This window comes from Dermochelys coriacea, chromosome 4 (assembly GCF_009764565.3).
Source record: "Dermochelys coriacea isolate rDerCor1 chromosome 4, rDerCor1.pri.v4, whole genome shotgun sequence".
Taxonomy (NCBI): Eukaryota; Metazoa; Chordata; order Testudines; family Dermochelyidae; genus Dermochelys; species Dermochelys coriacea.
The window spans coordinates 94647586-94668514 of NC_050071.1; the positions used below are offsets into that span (position 1 = coordinate 94647586).

Genomic DNA, 20929 nt, shown 5'->3' on the forward strand with positions numbered 1-20929 from the left:
TCATATGATGTATGTATGGGTGATATTTAGGGAGCCGTGCATACTTACTGCAAATATGTTTTAAAGTTTGTCACCAATCAAAGAAAAAAACAGGTTTCTTGCAGATGGGGCAAGATGTGTATCTCTGTTGAAATGTAAATTAAGTATTGTAAGCCAACACAACACAACCCATACATGCAAGTCAACAGGGAAACAAGACACCAGAGCTTGAACCAAAGGGGGTTGACTGTCCTGTGGGGCAGACAATTAACTCTGGGGAACATAAGGGGAAGGCAAAAAGACACCTTTTAGCCTGCACCTAAGGAAATTAAACAGACATTGTGTACATTCATGAAAATGGGATCCCAACCCAGGCTTGGCTGAAATACTGCAAAAGACATTGGGGTGAGAACATTCCTTAAATAGAATGGAAGTTTAATCTAGAAAGTGAGTCACGATTTTGTTTTTACATGTAGCCTTTCACTTTTCATTATCTATACTCTCTTAAAGCTCTATCTTCTTGATGATAAACTTATGATTGTTTTCACTATAATATAACTCAGTGCTGTGGTGTTATGCGAGAAAGCTTGATCCTAAACTAAATCATCCAAGCTGTTGATGAATACTCTCCTTTTGGGGACAGCCAACCTGGAAATTCTGTGAGTGTTCAGTGGATTGAGGGGCTAAATACTACAAGGAATGCTTCAAAAGGGCTTGGGTACTGGGCTTTCTGCAAGGTAAAGCAAGGGCTGACATTGCCTGAGAAGACTGTTTGTGTGGCTAATAAGCTGGCAGGATCAAGGAGATGACACCCAGTTAAGCACTAGTAAGTCTCTCGCTCACTGGAGGCGGGGGGTGGGGGTGGGCTAACAAGGTGACCTAGTCCTGGGCATCCCCAGAACTGTAACAATTAAAGGCTAATCAACTGGAAATGACAGAAGAGGACAGAGACATGGGTGTACCTACTCAATCACAGGATGCCTATTAGCTATCAAGGTGATATGGTCTGTGAAAAAGGCAAATGGGATCTAAGATGGTGTCAGTCAAGGTATTTCCAATAGAGACAGGGAATTTTAATGACGTACAAAGCACTGATAAGATTTCATCTCAAATACTGTGTACAATTATGATCATCCATGTTTGGAAAGATGAATTCAAAACTAGAATAGGTGCCAAGAAGGGTTACTACAATGATCAAGAGAATTGGAAAGCAGTCTTATGGGAAGAGGAAGAAGACTAAGTGATCTTAGCTTCCAGCAAAATTAAGGCTAAAGGATGATATAATTGATGTATTTAGAGAGATCATAGGGGTAAATACTAGGGAGGAAATTAGAAGACGGTTTCTAGCCATCAGAAGAGCGACACTCTGGAGCAGCCTTTCATTAGGACTAGTGGTGTGCAAAACCACTTAACCAGTTTTAAAAATGGGCCTTAGTGTTACAGAAGGTGGGATACTGATGCAGGAGGTGGTGGGGACCTCTCGCCAGCTTTCCTGGCAGACAGTTCCCTTTCACAGGGGGGTACCAGCTACCTCTGGCTGCTCTGTGCATAAAGAAGCTGCTTATGAGAACTTTAAGGTTTTTTTTTGTAATAATAAATAGATAAATTAAAAGTTTGCTCCTGAAATATTACTAATGTGGAGTTACAAACAGACAGAGAAACACAGACCACTTAATGTGCATGTCGTTCTGTAAAGTGACTCTGGAATATTGGAGTTTGTGGGGTTCCAGGATTATTGCCTCTCAATAGGTTTTCATACCATTTTTATTTTCAATTTACTAGTAAAAAAAAAAATTTCCTTATCTCAGCCTCATTTTCAGATGTGCTTAGCACCCAACTACTCCACTAAATCAATGGAAACTGCTGGGCAGTTCGTTCTTTTGAAAATCAAGCCAGGTGCCTAGCTTTTGGCATCCCTTTTTTAAAATCTGGGCCTAAATATTTGTTTCTATTACTCAAGTGAGCAGATAGGAGTGAATTTTACTTAATTCATTTTCAGAGTAGATCTGCATACGTCAATCATGGCCAAAGTTGTGTTTATGTTAAAAAAATAATAATAATTTGAGGAGGTATAGGATGAGTGGGATATGGGGCTACCAGGAGCATCCAGCCCTCTGCATAGGAATAAGACCCACCCTTGCTCTAACATCTGTGAGGCAGTCCCCCTAGGGACTTCTCAGTGGAACAACACAGTAGGGAATGCAAAGGAGGCACTTAGCTGTTAAATAAAGAAGCTGCTCAGCAGTTATGGGGCATGCTGGTAATGGTAGGAGTGGGGACACAGGAACAAACAGCACCACTCTAAAATCCTGCAGCTCAGTCAATAGCAGCAGCCGTTTGGGACTAATTTAAGCACATTGTCAATAAATATTGTTTCTCCTTCACAAAAGCTAATGTACTCAATGCTTTTTTTTGCCTCTGTCTTCACAAACAAGGTCAGCTCACAGACTACTGCACTGGGCAGCAGAGCATGGGGAGGAGGTGACCAGCCCTCTGTGGAGAAAGAAGTGGTTCGGGACTATTTAGAAAAGCTGGATGAGCACAAGTCCATGGGATCGGATGCAGTGCATCCGAGAGTGCTAAAGGACGTTGGCGGATGTCATTGCCGAGCCATTGGCCATTATCTTGAAAACTCATGGCGATCGGGGGAGGTCCCGGATGACTGGAAAAAGGCTAATGTAGTGCCCATCTTTAAAAAAAGGGAAGAAGGAGGAGCCGGGTAACTACAGGCCCAGTCAGCCTCACCTCAGTCCCTGGAAAAATCATGGAGCAGATCCTCAAGGATTCAATTCTGAAGCACTTAGAGGAAAGGAAAGTGATCAGGAACAGTTAGCATGGATTCACCAAGGGCAAGTCCATGCCTGACTAATCTAATTGCCTTCTATGATGAGATAACTGGCTCTGTGGATGGGGGGAAAGCAGTGGACATGTTATTCCTTGACTTTAGCAAAGCTTTTTGATATGGGTCTCCCATAGTATTCTTGCCAGCAAGTTAAAGAAGTATGGGCTGGATGAATGAACTATAAGGTGGATAGAAAGCTAGCTAGATCGTTGGGCTCAACAGGTAGTGATTAATGGCTCCATGTCTAGTTAGCAGCTGGTATCAAGTAGAGTGCCCAAGGGTCAGTCCTGGGGCCTGTTTTGTTCAATATCTTCATTAATGATCTGGAGGATGGAGTGGGCTGCACCCTCAGCAAGTTCGCAGATGACACTAAACTGGGAGGAGCGGTAGAAATGCTGGAGGGTAGGCATAGGATACAGAGGGACCTAGACAAATTAGAGGATTGGGCCAAAAGAAATCTGATGAGGTTCAACAAGGACAAGTGCAGAGTCCTGCACTTAGGATGGAAGAATCCCATGCACCACTACAGACTGGGGACCGAATGGCTAGGCAGCAGTTCTGCAGAAAAGGACCTTGGGGTTACAGTGGACGAGAAGCTGGATATGAGTCAACAGTGTGCCCTTGTTGCCAAGAAGGCCAATGGCATTTTGCGATGTATAAGTAGCGGCATTGCCAGCAGATCAAGGGGTCGTGATCGTTCCCCTCTATTGGACATTGGTGAGGCCTCATCTGGAGTACTGTGTCCAGTTTTGGGCCCCACACCTACAAGAAGGATGTAGAAAAATTGAAAGCAGCTATCAAATCCCCGCTCATTCTCTCTTCTGCAGACTAAACAATCCCAGTTCCCTCAGCCTCTCCTCATAAGTCATGTGTTCCAGTCTCCTGATCATGGTTGTTGCCCTCCACTGGACGCTTTGCAACTACCTGAAGGGGGTTCCAAAGAGGATGGATCTAGACTGTTCTCAGTGGTAGCAGATGACAGAACAAGGAGTAATCGTCTCAAGTTGCAGCGGGGGAGGTTTAGGTTGGATATTAGGAAAACTTTTTCACTAGGAGGGTGGTGAAGTGCTAGAATGCGTTACCTAGGGAGGGTGGTGGAATCTCCTTCCTTTGAGGTTTTTAAGGTCAGGCTTGACAAAGCCCTGGCTGGGATGATTTAGTTGGGGATTGGTCCTACTTTGAGCAGGGGGTTGGACTAGATGACCTCCTGAGGTCCCTTCCAACCCTGATATTCTATGATTTTTATGATTACTGGTTGACAGGACAGATGCCAATACAACACTCCCTTCCCTAGAGTCTCTCTCTCTCTCTCTCATGGTCTCTCCCCAGAGAAGGGTAGACAGAAAAAGGAAAGACAGTATTCCTCCCCATCCCCACCTCCCAAAAATGACTCCACTGCCTGGGACTAGGTGCAAGCGGGCTAGTGAAGGGGACAGAGAGAGTGAAGAGCCTCTGGAGGACTGACCACTAGACCCTTAAAAAGTCTTTCCCACTCTCCCAATCTTTTTAAGAAAGCATGTATAAATATTAGCTATTCTGTTTAAATAGGTAATGCATAGATAGTAATAACTCCCCTGCTGCCAGCATAGCACTAACAGAAGAGAACTCTGGCTGCTGTCATAACTGGCTCACACAAAGTCTCATCACAAATGGCCCTGTGCCTTCATCATATTCTCCAAGATCTGCAGATTGGAAACCAGGAGCACCAAGCAAGAATAAGAAATTAACTACAGCATACAAACTACAGGCAGTCCTCGGACTTGCAACACAATCAGTTCCTGAAAATTATGTCACAAGTTGAATTGTCATCACTCGGAACCGCAATCCACTCTATTCCGGGACCGAGCATCATAAAGTCAAATTAGGGTGTCAATTCAGAAATGTTGTAAGTGCTGTTCGTAAGTCGAACCTCGTAAAGTCGAGGACTGCCTGTATTATCGTGGTCTTCATGTGATGAGACACAGCATTTAGACTTAGCCATGCTTTCTTGTAAATGCTGATTTTTCTTTGTTTATTTTTTAAATACTAGTGTAAAGATGCTTCAAGTAAGTCTTGCTTGCTTACATTCACAGCCTGATTTTTGCTTTCAAGGTATGCTACAGTAAAGCACAAAAGTGATATCAAATTCCATTTCATCTTCAGGTGAAAGTGAATGGGGTGATGGTGGTGATAACATATAACCCAGGAAAACCCTCCAATTATTCACTTATGGACAGGTCTAGTACTAGCTGACAGATCTATAAAAATAAGAGACATTGAGAGGCATTTTTTCATTAATACGGATGATTTAAGTTACAGACCTGGATCTTTCAGTTTTATTTCCATTTCATCTAAAGAAGTGACCTCCTCTTCTTCAGGGGCATGAATAACCATCACCGTTGACCCCAAAATGCTCAATATGCAGCCTAATTTCCCATGAACATTGAGCTTTTCGTTTAAAAAATAGGAAGACAATATTGCACTGTGGATTTAAAAAAAGGTAATTGATTTGTGCAGCTGAACCTCTTTATAATGTATTCATACTGCTTTTATGTATAGTGATACTAATTCAAAAAAGTTTGGATTTGGGGATAAGGAAACCAGCTGAGAGTAAATAAAAACCAGCCAAATCAACCTTTTTCCAAAGCTTTTTTAAATTCTATAAAGGTCAGATAGATCTTGCCCCATTTTCTATGGGGCTTTCCAACAGGCCTTGACTCTTCTTCCCCCCCCCCAATCCTTCCCCATAACTTTACAAGGTCAGACAGAGCTCCAGTTTTTCCAGTCATTTTTCCTTTTGGATACCTATGAATGAATACAGAGACAAACCCTACTGACACACAAGCCACAGAACAAAAGACTTAAAGAATCAATGGCCCCCAGGTTTAGAAAGCTGGAGACGGGCTTTTCTGGAGCTAGTGTGGAAAGGAAAACATAGGACTGTAGAGTAGAAGTCAGGATGTAGTCCTGTTGGTCTGCAACCATTTGGGATTAGAACTAGGTCATTTTCACATGGGATCCGAGCAAGACTGGTGCCCCAGTCATTTGCCAGCTTTTTAAAATTTGCCTTTGTTTCAGCATAATATCATTATACTACTTTAGCATCTAACACATCACACATACAAAATACCAGGGCTTACAAACAGATAAGCATCTCAACTCTCTCATGAGATCAGGGATTTATATGCACTCAGATAACACTGTGATGGAGTGCAATATTCAAACATAGATACATCTAGAAATCATTTTATCTACTTCTGAAACTGTGCATGCACAGTAACATTTACAATAAATTTGGACAGAAAAGTGGTATGATCCAGTTGAAATGGCAACGGGATATTTTAGGTAAATGGAATGTAATTAACTGAATTGGAATCTGGCCAGGTCAAAAAGGCAAGCATCTCTACTCTTACATAAAGTGCCATGAGATCATTTAACATTCATGTGATTACAAGTGACCAGGATCCATACCACAGTGTCTTCCGACACAATGCTGAGGAACTAGTACAGTACTGATTTGGAAGGAAAATCATCACCTACTTAATCACTTAAATATTCCCTGGAGTCTCCCATCCAAGTACTGACAGCCTGATGCTTCTAAGCTTGTCAGATCCAACAGGATCATGGGCCAAAATGGTATGGTTAGTATTAATGTATTAATTAGTTATACTGTACAACTTTGAAACATCATGACTAGATGAAGTGATACAATATTAGACAATTGCAAAACATATATTAGGTGAACACAACAGCTTGTTTTAAGTACACACTAATGCAAACAAGCAAATTGAGAAGCGTATGGCTATATAGAAACTGGAAGCTAAGAAAATGGATATAATAATTGCTAGATTTTAAGGCCACAGGGAACAATTTGATCATCTAGTCTGATCTCTGATAATATCACAGGCCATTAAATTTCACCCATTTATTCTTACCCTGATTAAAGTAACTTGGCTTTGAATAAAGCATACCTTCCAGAAAAGCATCCAGTCAGGATATGAAATCATCAAGACATGCTCCACTACAAGACATCATCTCCACTACTACCCTTGGTAGCTACTGTCTTCCAATGATTAATCACCCTCACTGATAATAATTTTTGATTTATATTTAATCTGAATTTGTTTGGCTTTAACTTTGAGCCACTGGTTTTTGTTATGCCTTTCTTTGCTTGATTAAAAAGCCTTTAGTACCCAATATTTTCTCCCTGTAACAAAATCTCAGACTTTGAGACCAAAAGGGACTATCATAATAATCTAGTCTGACGTCTTGCACATTGCAGGCCACAGAAGTTCACCTATCCACTCCTGTAATAAGCCCATAACCTCTGGCTGAGTTATTGAAGTCCTCAAATCTTGATTTAGGACTTAAATTACAGAGAATCCACCATTTATTCTAGTTCAAACAAGCAAATGACCTGTGCCCCACAGTGCAGAGGAAGGCAAAAAAGCCCTATGATCTCTGTCAATCTGACTTGTGGGAAAAATTCCTTCCTAAACACAAATATGGTGATCCTGAGCATATGGTGAGACCCATTAGCCAGACACACGGGAAAGAATTCTCTGTAGTAACTCAGAGCCCTCCTCATCTAGTATCCCATCTCTGGCTATTGGAGATGGGCCTCATGACATTGTAGGCAACCTCATCATACCACCTCCTTCATAAACGTATCAAGCTCAGTCTGGAAACATGTCAGTTTTTTTTCCCCCACTACTGCTGTTTCAGAATTTCATTCCTCTCATGGTAACCTTTGTCTAATATCAAGCTTAAACTTGATGATGGCCAGCTTATATCCATTTCTTCTTGTGCCAACATTGGCCATTAACTGAAATAGCTCCTCTCCCTCCCTGGTGTTTATCCCTCTGATATATTTATAAAGAGCAACCATATCTCCCCTCAGCTTTTATTTTGTTAGGCTAAACAAGCCACGCTCATTAAGTCTCCTTTTGTAAGGGAGATGCTCGTAAGAATGGCCATACTGGGTTAGACCAAAGATTCATCTAGCCCAGGATCCTGTCTTCCAACAGTGGCCAATGCCAATCCAGTGGGAATGAACAGAACAGGTAATCAAGTGAGCCATCCCCTCTCGCCCATTCTCAGCTTCTTTTTCTAAAATATATGCTCTAGGAATTATATGGGAGAAGTTCTATGGCCCTTGTTATTGAGGAAGTCGGACTAGATCAGAGGTTCTCAAACTGTGGTCCATGAGCTCTATTCAGGTGGTCCGTGGATAGTTCCCTCTAAGGTGCGCACCTGGGCAGCCGCACACAAGAGAATGAAGGGTCACCCACCTAATTAGTGGAGCCACGCCTGCGCAGCCCCACTAATTAGGTGCCTGGACCCTGGAAAAGATGCACACATAAGGTGATATGGTCTTGGCAGGAAGAGGGGGGTAGGTGGGAAGGGGCAGTGGGGTGAGAAGAGGGGGTGGGGGGGAATTTCAGACACGTGGTGGCCAAAGAAAGAGGCAACTTTCCCCAGCTCCAGGGCTGCAACTGCCGGGGAGAGACAGCCTTCCTTCCCAGCCTCAGCTCTGTGGCTGCTGTGGCAGGGGAGAGAGGGAGAGATCTCCCTCCTTCCCAGCCGCAGCTCTGGAGCTTCCATGGCAGGGAAGAGAGAGCACATCCATCGCATTAGAAAGGTAAGACTACCGATATTAAAATAGGAGTTGTGTGCTTTTATTTGTAGCATAAAAAACGATTATTAAGGTTTTTTTTTTAATATATCACTTTTATCCAAAGCACTTTACAATAGTTAGCTAACGGTAAAACAACATTTGGAAAGATTATTAAGTGGTCTGCCAAGACCCTCAGCAATTTTCAAGTGGTCTACAAAAAAAAAAAAAAGTTTGAGAACCACTGGACTAGATGATCCCAATGGTCCCTTCTGGCCTTGTAATTTATGAGCCAAATTTTTATCTGGATTTGCCATACAGAGTTTTCTATTAAAATCCTCCCTGTGCAATAAAAATACAGTATTTTCTTATATAGTAAAAGGCTCAATTCTCAGTGGCTGCTTTTGACTCATACTAACCTTATAAGAACACTCAGTGCACCCAATGGGGTAACCAAGGTTGCAGGTGCAAAGGCATAGGCAGCAAAGTTGGCAGCCTCCCCTACTCCCACTAGAAGAGAAACAATATTAGTACAGAAAAAAAACTGCTAGAAGTGTTAAGATGATGGGCACTAGAAAGATGATAAGATGTTTGACAAGAAAGGTAGGTAGTAAAATAATATTTCTTATTATCTACACTAATGTCCAACAATATTCAAAATTATACATATCTACCAATAACTGTTGGATGTAACCAAAATAAAGATATTACAGAGTTAATGCACACACAGGAACAGTTTTCAAAGTACTGTATTGGTATATTAAAATGTAACAGAAATGGTAGTGGTGAGGACAGCTTTTCATGTACTACTATTTTCCTCTTTCCACTCAACTCCAGTTTGTATTCCTAGGTTTGTTGAACAGGATTGGGGCAGGAGGGAAGAGAACAAAAAAACAAACAAGTCTTTTTTCCCTTGAAGTCTTTTTATTAAAAATTTTAACACCCTGTAACGGGGTCAGCACCCGCCTCTCATGGGCACCCCTTTTCTCTGGCCAATATACTTGTAATCACTGCCCTTTTTATGGAGGGCATCCACCTCTTGTGGATGGCCCCCTTTCTCTCTGTTAGATATGAGCCTGCTTTTTCTTTTGGTCTTACATAAGGGTGGGGCCTGCCTCTCTTAAGAACCCCTGCAGCTGCTGATTCTCTCAGCTGGTCTTAAACAGCTCAGCCCCCTAGCCAAGCCGCACACACTGTCCCCCTTCTGGAGTACACAGTCCCAAGTTCTTATCACAGTCCTGGTATGGGACTGCAGGTCTTAAACTTCTTCCCAAAGGCACTGCCTTCTTCAACCACCCAGTTGGGGCCCATCTCAGTACCTGCAGCTGGTGGTGTTTCAGCAGCCCTCCCTAGGCTCAGTCTTCAGCCAGACCAGCAGAGCCCATCTCGGTACCCTTGCTGGCCTAACTGGGTTCTGTGCTCAGTCCCCCTGCATTTCACTGCCTGCACTGACCTTCCACTGATCCTGCTGCTCTTCCCACAAGCCAGGCATACAGTCTTCAAAAACCTTCCCTGGGCCTCAGTCCTGTCTGCTGTGAGCTCTCCACAGTACTGCTGCTCTTTCAGCCAACTAGTCACCCATTGTTCACTCCTCAAGCTCAACCCAGCAACTGAACTTCTCTGCTCTGCTGCTTGTCTTATATATAGCCCTTCTGGCCCCTTATTAGTTGCTCCAGCAGCCCCTCTGATTGGCCACTCTTCTGCAGCCACTCTAGGCTGCCTGGAGGACTTCTCACTGCTCTATTCTGGACCAAGGTGATATAGGGCCATGAGGCCTTCAGCAGGTGCCTCCAGACCTAGTCCTCCCTGCCACACACCCCTTTTAAAGTTACACACATTGCCCTGTTTTAGATGTACTTTAACAGAGAAAGTTTTTATTGTGACTCACTTGAAAGTAATCCTGCCCACCAGAGCCATTCCTTCAAGTAAGAATATCCACCCTGTCCTGAAAAGATAATATTTATTATTAGAAAAAATAGTTAAAATGATGCTTCAAAATTCTGATTTGTAATTAATATTTCAAATTCTACAGATTAACTACTTCAATTTGAATAAGTTTTATAAACTTGAATGTGCAATGCTTAATTTCTATGGGACATGGAGAGAGTCAGCTACACCTAATTTTGAGTTATTATTAAAAATGTAATTGTTTAATATTAAATTCTATTATTTCAAGTCCTGTATCTTGAACATGAACTTTCAGTAGACACAAGAAGGGATAATAAGTCTTCATTACACATGTGCTTAAAGTAAAGCATATGTTTAAGTTATTTGCTACATCATAGCCTACATAGCTATCTATACCAAGACACATCTGGAACACGCTTACAGGTCCGTAAAACTTGTTTTTCTACATAAAAAATAAATCTGTTAGTTATCCAAAGCTTTCTCATCCAAAATACAAACAAGTTATATATTGAGAAATCCATTTTTCCTCAAATACTGAGAGCATCCAGAATGGTAGGGTATGATATTTTGTAGGAAACATTGCAAACAAAATTAAAAATAGCAAATCAAAACAAACTCAAAACCTTCAAAAAAGAATTTAAGTGATAATTCTAATACCAGCATCCTATTGGGATTTTCAAAAGCACTCCAAAACTAGTCTAAGTCTATTCCTATTGACTTTGATGGGCCAACTCACTCTTACTGCAGAGATAATTCCTGTACTACACAGTTGTTAAAAATACTGCCAGCAAGTTAGCTAGTAAGTTTTTATTAATACTCTGGTTTCAGAGCAGCAGCGTTAGTCTGTATTCGCAAAAAGAAAAGGAGTACTTGTGGCACCTTAGAGACTAACAAATTTATTTGAGCATAAGCTTTTGTGAGCTACATCCGATAAAGTGAGCTGTAGCTCACGAAAGCTTATGCTCAAATAAATTTCTTAGTCTCTAAGGTGCCACAAGTACTCTTTTTCTTTTTATTAATACTCTGTTTTGCAGTGACTTATTCTGATAGCTTTTAATTTACAAAAACAGAGCTAAGTTCTCTTCAGACTGCCCTAATTCCACATCCTGCAAATCCACAAGCTTGGCATGTATTCAAATACCTATTTTTTAAATTGTATTATCATAACTCAAGTGTTTCCCACACTCATACTGAAATGGAAGAAACAGCAAAAAATCTTTGGGGAGTGGGGCAGAGGAAGAACTTTTTATCTGGCTCCTAGGTATTATTGTGGTGGGTGCATTAGAAATACTTTGGATACATATAAAACCCACTCCCATCTGCATCCCCCTAAAGGTTCTTAAATCCAATATTACCTGTAGTCAACTACAGAAAACATCAGTTGGCTTGAACCTTGAACTTGCTGATTTATGATTAAAAAATAGACAGACATTCTTTCTGTCAAAGATAAGCAAGTAAATATTTCTTACCTGCTCTGGTGACTCCCTTGTCAGCCAGTTGCAGAAGGCCCTTCTTTTTCAGTATAAAACTGGAGCCAACAAAAATACTGGAACCTATTGCCAGGGCCACACCCACATAGAGCCTATATTTGCTTCCCGCAGATGTGGAAACACTCAGGTTTGTTTCATTGGAATGATTGTCTGGATAGGTAAAGAAAGGGGCCTGTGTTTCTGACACATTGATGATCTGGCACCATGCTTCATAAGAGTCACGACAAACCAAAGAAAGAACCGCACCTGGGGAACAGAGTGGGGGGGGGGAGATACTTTTCCTCCGTAAGATGCACAACAAAAACAAATGTAGAAAGCATTATACACAGCATTTAGAAATTAGCATCTAGTCCTCATACTGGTATTTATATATAAAAGTAATTTTAATAAATTGTGACCTGGTGAATGCGCACTAACAGGCCACTAATAAAAAAAAGTTTAATTGCAGCTTGACTTGCCCCACCCTTAGGAAAAGAATTAGTGGGGGCTGGAGGCTGCTGGCCAATCACATTCTCCAGCAGGTGGTGTAAGGAGGACTCCACAGGTAGCTACTACAGGTATGTCTATACTGCAATTAAAAACATGCACCTGGCCTGTGCCAGCTGATTCGGGCTAAAGGGCTGTGAAACTGTGCTGTAGACATTCAGGCTTCGGCTGCAGCCAGGTGGGAGGATACCAGAGCGAGGGCTGCAGTCCGAGCCTGACCATCTACGCTTCAATTAAACAGCCTCTTAGCCCTAGTGCTGTGAGCAGAAGTCAGCTGAGCAGGGGCCAGCCGTGGGTGTCTAACAGCCGTGTAAACATACCCTACAGGACAGGTGGTAGCCCTGTTTTTCTATTTTGTTTCCTGGTAATTTAACTCCAGTTTATTTTGGGATTTTTTTTTTTAAAAAGTAAATGTACTGAACAAGAACCATAAGAAAAACTACACATGGGCAGGATTTTGGGCATGGTGGGGGCGGGAGGAGACAGAGCGATGGAAGGAGAGGTACTAATCACATATGGTTCATCACTTTGTCTTTTTACAATGATGCTAAGTCCATTTTATTTGCTAAAGATTTAAACATTTTTGGAATGCCAAATACGGTACATTTACAGCAAGCTGAATTTGTTAGAAGCAATATTGACATCCACTAGGTACTCTGGATAATGCGAAATAATGAGACAAAACTCTGAGCATGTTAAGGATGCACAGTGTTTGTGATCCATTAAAGAAAAGTCCTTATTTTAGCTGCCACTGAGTGGATGTTCAGATGATCTCTTCTGACATCTAATCAAGTTTAATTGCTAATTTTAATAAGTGTTGGCCTTACTGAAGGGTGTCTCAGGTTACTCCCCATTCTGAAGCAATATCTATACCACTGTTTAGGTACAAAGGCACATAATATAAGCACCTATAAATGGACAGTAAACTCTCTTTTTAGCAGAGGTTCAAAAGAAATATACCATTGTCAAAAGAATCCTACCCAAACAGAATGACATCTGTTTCTATCAGTTTTCAGTTGATTCCTTAGTTTCCCACCCATGAACAGCTTTCATACCATCTAACAATGAACTTTTAATCACTCCAAATATATTAAGTCAGTCACTTAGGTCAGTGTAGGAGGATCCCATGTGAACAAAACTATTTCTTCTCAATGACTACCATGAAAAATGTCTTTCATTTATTAAATCAAACCTTTGTTGAGTTTGTAAGATCATAAAGTATATGAAGGGAAGTTGGAATCACAGTATCTGCCAGAGACCAATTATGAAGATAGATATTAATATCAAGGCAGTTATGATTTCTGATCTAAGTTTAAAAATGTGTGCAAAAAGAAGTGCCACTATATAAATCAAAAGGTCCTTTGAGGGCTGGGGAAAGAAATATCATATAGTCATGATTTCTTAGTGGACTCAATATGCATCACTGTTCTTTTACCCACCGCTAGTGATCTAATGCTGGCAGTAGGAAGGAGGAAGATTAGACTGAAGGGGGGAAAGTCAGACAAATGGAGTAATCTTACCAGATCCAACTGATAGACTTCTTTTAAAGAGTATTTTACATTCATGAAAATGGGTCTCTGAGTAGCATCTAGTTCCTTTAACAGCTGTTACATTTCCCCACTTCTGGACATTTAAAAAGTAGCCATATGCATTTGCCACCAATATGCCTCCTCACACATAAATACAGGCATTAAGCTTTGACTTAAAGCTCATGACAACAGTAAAGAATTTCTGAGTTAAGGCTGCCACTTCATCCTTAAGTCATCTTATGCTCTCAGATTTCAGCTAATCGTGTTATATTAATGAATGTTTAAGCACTTACTACCTGATCTAGTAGCCTCAAGTTAGTTCAGACTGTTAATCCTACTTTTCAAACTGGCATCAGCCACAGTTGCTGCAGGTTTAAGAATCAGCATTACTACACAAGCTCAAGGGTATCACATGCTCTATTTCAGTGCCCTTGGTCACCATAGAAGCTGCTTGCTTTATATATTGTTTTAGAAAGGTGCTTTTTTCAAGATCGTCTTTGTCGAGGTCATAAATTAGCGTGCACCTAACGTAAGCACTATATTAGAATTCAAATTTGATCTGTTATTGATCATTCAGAAATCAAATACAAGACTGAAATATTACTTTTGCTTTGCTGGTGTCAAACAGTGAGTCATTTCTAGGACCAAGAACAAAAACATCCACTACAGTTCAATACAGGCAAGGAACTAATCATTTTCCAGGTTTCAGAGTAGCAGCCGTGTTAGTCTGTATTTGCAAAAAGAAAAGGAGTACTTGTGGCACCTTAGAGACTAACAAATTTATTAGAGCATAAGCTTTCGTGAGCTACAGCTCACTTCATCGGATGCATTTGGTGGAAAAAACAGAGGAGAGATTTATATACACACACACACACACACACACAGAGAACATGAAACAATGGGTTTATCATACACACTGTAAGGAGAGTGATCACTTAAGATAAGCCATCACCAACAGCAGGGGGGGGAAGGAGGAAAACCTTTCATGGTGACAAGCAGGTAGGCTAATTCCAGCAGTTAACAAGAATATCAGAGGAACAGTGGGGGGTGGGGTGGGAGGGAGAAAGACCATGGGGAAATAGTTTTACTTTGTGTAATGACTCATCCATTCCCAGTCTCTATTCAAGCCTAAGTTAATTGTATCCAGTTTGCAAATTAATTCCAATTCAGCAGTCTCTCGTTGGAGTCTGTTTTTGAAGCTTTTTTGTTGAAGTATAGCCACTCTTAGGTCTGTGATCGAGTGACCAGAGAGATTGAAGTGTTCTCCAACTGGTTTTTGAATGTTATAATTCTTGACGTCTGATTTGTGTCCATTCATTCTTTTACGTAGAGACTGTCCAGTTTGGCCAATGTACATGGCAGAGGGGCATTGCTGGCACATGATGGCATATATCACATTGGTAGATGCGCAGGTGAACGAGCCTCTGATAGTGTGGCTGATGTGATTAGGCCCTATGATGGTATCCCCTGAATAGATATGTGGACAGAGTTGGCAACGGGCTTTGTTGCAAGGATAGGTTCCTGGGTTAGTGGTTCTGTTGTGTGGTGTGTGGTTGCTGGTGAGTATTTGCTTCAGATTGGGGGGCTGTCTGTAAGCAAGGACTGGTCTGTCTCCCAAGATCTGAGAGAGCGATGGCTCGTCCTTCAGGATAGGTTGTAGATCCTTGATGATGCGTTGGAGGGGTTTTAGTTGGGGGCTGAAGGTGATGGCTAGTGGCGTTCTGTTGTTTTCTTTGTTGGGCCTGTCGTGTAGTAGGTGACTTCTGGGTACTCTTCTGGCTCTGTCAATCTGTTTCTTCACTTCAGCAGGTGGGTACTGTAGTTGTAGGAATGCATGATAGAGATCTTGTAGGTGTTTGTCTCTGTCTGAGGGGTTGGAGCAAATGCGGTTATATCGTAGCGCTTGGCTGTAGACAATGGATCGAGTGGTATGATCTGGATGAAAGCTAGAGGCATGTAGGTAGGAATAGCGGTCAGTAGGTTTCCGATATAGGGTGGTGTTTATGTGACCATCGCTTATTAGCACCGTAGTGTCCAGGAAGTGGATCTCTTGTGTGGACATTTTCCAGTCCAGTCTGCTGAAAACTTCCAGCAGATGTTAAACTAGGAGAGTTTATTGTTAGCAGATCCCTTTTTGAAAGAACAGAGACATTTTTATGCTGATGGATCCTTATTTTTCATACAAAATTATGGAAAATTACTTTTGTTGATCCTATTATAAAATTCTAATGTGTAGTAGCTCTCATCTAGCTAATTCATTTCTCGTTAAATTAATGCTAGACCGGGGTGGCCGACCTGTGGCTCCAGAGCCACATGCGGCTCTTCAGAAGTTAATATGCAGCTCGTTGTATAGGCACCGACTCCAGGGCTGGAGCTACAAGCGCCAACTTTCCAGTGTACCGGGGGGGGGGGGTTCACTGTTCAACCTCTGGCTCTGCCACAGGCCCTGCCCCTTCTCCTCCCCTGAGCCTGCTGTGCCCGGGCTCCTCTCCCTCCCCTGAGCCTCCTGCATGCTACAAAACAGCTGATTTGAGGGGTGGGAGGCGCTGATTGGCAGGTCTGCCAGTTGGGGGAGGCCCTGGGAGCGGGGGCGGGGGGGCGGTGGAGCTGATGAGGGGCTGCTGACGTATTATTGTGGCTCTTTGGCAATGTACATTGGTAAATTCTGGCTCCTTCTCAGGCACAGGTTGGCCACCCATGTGCTAGACTGTTTATAATGAAATACTTTTTGCTTAATTTGTAAGAGACCTAGAATTTACTATGATTTGATGAAATTAAGCAATTTATTCCTCACTTCTCAACTTTTAAATTAGATAAAGAAAGCTCAATTGTTATTGTATTCATTTATGTCATTTTATCAGTTGGCTACTTTCCCAAAGCTGAAGAAAATTATGAGCAAAACTAATTGTGAGAAAAAAATTAGACAGAAAAATGTGAATAAAAATTGGGGGTTCTTTAAGAAGAGTTTATTAGATGGCCAAAAAGCCACGATTCCATAATGAAGAGAGAAAACAACTTTGGCTAAAAGCCCATCCAGATTCAGTGGCAAAGTGAAGGCAGCAATTAGAAATAAAGAAGCAAGATATAACAAGTGGCGAAAAAGAGAAATAGGTAGCAATCAATATAAATTAGAATTTATGAAGTGCAGAAAATTGATAAGGAAAGCTAAAAACATCAAGGAAAAAAATCCATGACCAGCAGGCCTATGAACAATAATGAGCTTTTTATGTATATTAAAAACAAAAGAAATCCTAAACATTGTATAGGCCCATTAGTAGATGGTGATGATAAAATTGTTAATAGTTCTGTAGAAAAGGCAGAAATGTTCAATAAATATTTCTATTCTGTATTTGGAAAGAAGTATCACATAAGAATGAGGAAGTACTTTTTAGTCCACTAATAACTAGGGAGCATGTAAATCATCGTTGACTAAGGATAAATATTTTAAAGTAAGCAGGCTTGGATAACTTGCACCTAAGGCTCCTAAAAGAATTGGCTGAAGAGATCTCTGACACACTGTTGTTAAATTTTGAATAAATCTTGGAATACCAAGAAAATTCCAAAATACTGGTAAAATGCTAATTTGCCAATATTATGCCAAGCAGGATGACACGGGTCACTAATGACTGGTTAGCATAACATCAATCCCAGGCAAAATAATGGAAAAGTTGATACAGGATTCAGTTGATAAAGAACAACAAATATAATTAATGCCAGTCTACATGCTTTTGTGGAAAATAGATCTTCTCAAACAAACCTGATTTCATTCTTTGATAAAATTACAAGTTTGGCTGATAAAAGTAAGTGTGTAGATGTAATACACTTAGACTTGTGTACAGTGTTTGATTTAGGACTGCATGAAATTCTGATTAAAATATTAGCACTATAGAATATCAATAAGGCACACATTAAATAGATTAAAAACTAACAAATCTCAAAACATAAATTGTCACTGGGAATCATCACAGAAGAGGTTTCTAGTGGGGTTCCAGAGATATTGATACTAGGTCCAACACTATTCAGCATTTTCATCAGTGATCTGGAAGTAAACATAAGATCAGAGTTTACAAAAATTTGCAGACAACACAGACTGGTGCAGTGGTAAATAATGATGAGAGGGCAGTCATAGAGAGCTCCATAGATCATTTGGTAGACAAGGCCTATTCAAACAAAATGTGTTTAAATACATCCAAATGCAAAGTTATACATCCAGGAATAAGGAATGCAGGCCATACCCACAGAAGGGGGGATTGCATGCAGGAAAGCAGTGACTCAGAAAAGGATTTAGGGGTCAGAGCTTCCAGAGAGTAAAGCTATTGCAAAAAAGGCTAATGGGATCCTTGGATATATACACAGGGAAATAGTGAGCAGGAGCAGGAAGGTTTTATCCGAGAGTCATGTACTGGAATACTGCACACAGTTCGAGGGTATGATCCATGAAGGTACTTAGGTGCCTACATTCCATTTTTAAGCGCCACTTAAGATCCACAAAGCTCCCGATAAGCTGCCGCCTAAACCTGTAGGTGCCTAAATTCACTCGGCGCCTAAGATTTTGCATCTGGGCATGCACACTGCAACCTCGTTGTAGGCACCAATTTCCCACCTAAGCATTCCCACTGATGCCTCTCTAGGTGCTCAGGCACTCATCTCCTGCCTAAGAAGACCGAGAGTGATCCACAAACTGGAGAAGACAGGCGTTTGGCCACCTAAGTTGCATGTGGAACCCAATCTAGCATGTACATTCAGAGGCCGTCTAGCCCCACAAAACAGCCAGGGAGTTAGGAGGGAGTTGGAGGCTTCCCCTTATAACCTTTAGCTTAGAGTACCCACCCAGGATGTGGAAAGCTCCTGATTCAAGATCCTCTTCTCTCTGAGGGGGAAAAAGAATCTAAACAGGGATTTGCTACCTCTCCGGCTATTGCCCTAAACAGTAGGCTGTAGTGTCATTCTAACTTTTTCACTGGCCCAATTAATATTTAACAATTTAGTTATTTAATAGTAGAACAACTTCAATAGGAGAGACAGAGGGAGACCCACATCAGAATATTCCATAGTCTAATGGTTAGAGTGCTCACCTGAAAGATGGCAGAGCTCTGTTCAAATCCCTTCTAGGGAGAAGAGTAGGCTTCAGATCCTGAATTGCAATATTTACACAGCTATTTTCAGTGTGGTAGCCCAAGCCTGACTTGGCTCAGATTTCCTGCCATTCATTGAGTAGATGCAGTGTAACGTGCCTGCCTCTCCCCGTTCACTGTATAGGGAGATTGGCTGCCTAATTCAGGCTTTGTGAATTGCAGTGTTGTTCCTGTGATTTTCTAAGTGTCTAAAAGTTAAGTGCTGCAACACTCAGTGTAGTAATGCTTAAGTCCTTCTATGGATCTGGGCCCTGGTGTCCACATTTTAAAAAGGAGGTTGAAAAATTAGAGATGGTGTAGAAAAGAACCACACAAATGATTCAAGGGCTAGAGAAAATGCCTTACTGGGAGAGGCTTAAAGAGCTCTTTCTGTTCCATTTATCATAAAGAAGATTGAGAAATTAGTTGATTACCATGTATAAGTACCTACATAGGGAGAAAATACTGGGTACTAAAGGTCACTTTAATCTAGAAGAGAAAGACACAACAAAAATCAATGGCTGTAAGATGAAGCCAGACAAATTCAAATAAGAAATCTGGCACAAATTTTTAGCAGTGAGGATGATTAACTATTGGAAAAAACTACCAAGGGAAGTGGTGGATTATGCATCTCTTGATGTCTTCTAATCAAGACTGAATGCCTTTCTGGAAGATATGCTTTAGCCTAATATATGCTATACTTCAGCCAAACAAGCCTTCAGCCTCAATACCGGGTGACTAAGTGAAATTTAATGCCCTGTGATGTATAGTCCAGAATTGATGGTTTAATGGTCTATTCTGACCTTAAACTATGAATCATTAACAGCATGTCCCTCCTTTTGAACCATAAAATCAAATTGGACTAGATCAGGACTTTTTTTCTTTTAAGCCAATCCACCTGAAAGTCTATGGATTTAACTATTTAAATTTTAAAATCAATTCAACAGAAGTTTGTACATCAGATTTGCTTGTTGTTTAGAAGCTGGTAGAGTTTAAACATATTAAAATAGCATTATTAATGTTATTTAACAATCCTATGTTCAAAGAACAGGATTTAGATTTACATGATCAGTTTGATGCCTAACTTGCCTAAATGGGAAAAGGAAATCAAATTAGAATAACATCACAAGTAAGAGAAAAAATTTGGAAAGCAACTGTTAGGGCGAAATCAACCTAGTTAGCATATGTGACTCCATTTTGGGTTTCTTCTCGACCATTAACTAGAAGCGAGCACATCACATACCAAGCAAGGATCCTTCAAGGTGGACAGCTGGACAGTTTCAAGATAAGGGAAACAAAGGAGACAGGAACCAGCCGCCATGCCTGAAATAGTTGCCACTTCAGCTTTTTTGCATGGGGAAGGTGGCTGCAGGGGATTGGTAATAGATAAGGAGAAGGCCTGTTTATTGGTTTAGGCCACCTGAGGCACACAGGCAGGATGTTTTGCCAACAGTATATAATCTTTGTGTAACCTGTAATCGGGGTCCCATTCTGCTTAACAGAATGGTACCATGCTCGAGCGAAATAAACCTACAAACTTTGAGATACTCTGCAGTTTGTCTTTATTTGGTTGCCTCAGCCTAGAAATAAACTGTACGTGTCCTAACTGGAATAATTTGTAACAATAACAAAAAATATTCCATCATTTTACAGGGAACAAATCAAAATTCAGCCATTGGAAAAGAATGTTACAGCTTGTAAGATTGCTTGTTAGAGCTAATTGTAACATGACTTACTTGTGCTGATATTAACATGATTATTTTTTTAAAACAAGTTTAAAAAACAACAAATGTAGAAATAGACTAAGTGAAAATAACAGGATAGATACAGGGATTTTAAAAGTTTTATTTAAGAAAGTAAGGTGAGAAAGAGGTAGATAATTCAGGAAGGGGTCTCATTTGTCCACATACAAAAGTTTCTTTTCCTGTTCCTCTGTCCTTTAATCCGTCTTTGATCCTTTTCATATACATACAGGAAATGAATTGCTA

General features: G+C 40.9%; 1 protein-coding gene across 1 annotated transcript in view; it reads right to left on the reverse strand.

Annotated features, from left to right (window-relative positions):
• NIPAL1 (NIPA like domain containing 1) overlaps positions 1-20929 on the reverse strand; it is a 41200-nt gene that overhangs the window by 11192 nt on the left and 9079 nt on the right. The window contains exons 2-5 of the mRNA XM_038399489.2: positions 11792-12058; positions 10303-10359; positions 8834-8924; positions 5122-5282 (exon numbers count right to left, since the gene is read on the reverse strand). Of these exons, the coding sequence (XP_038255417.1) occupies positions 5122-5282; positions 8834-8924; positions 10303-10359; positions 11792-12058 (576 nt within the window). The remainder of the gene's footprint in view (positions 1-5121; positions 5283-8833; positions 8925-10302; positions 10360-11791; positions 12059-20929) is intronic.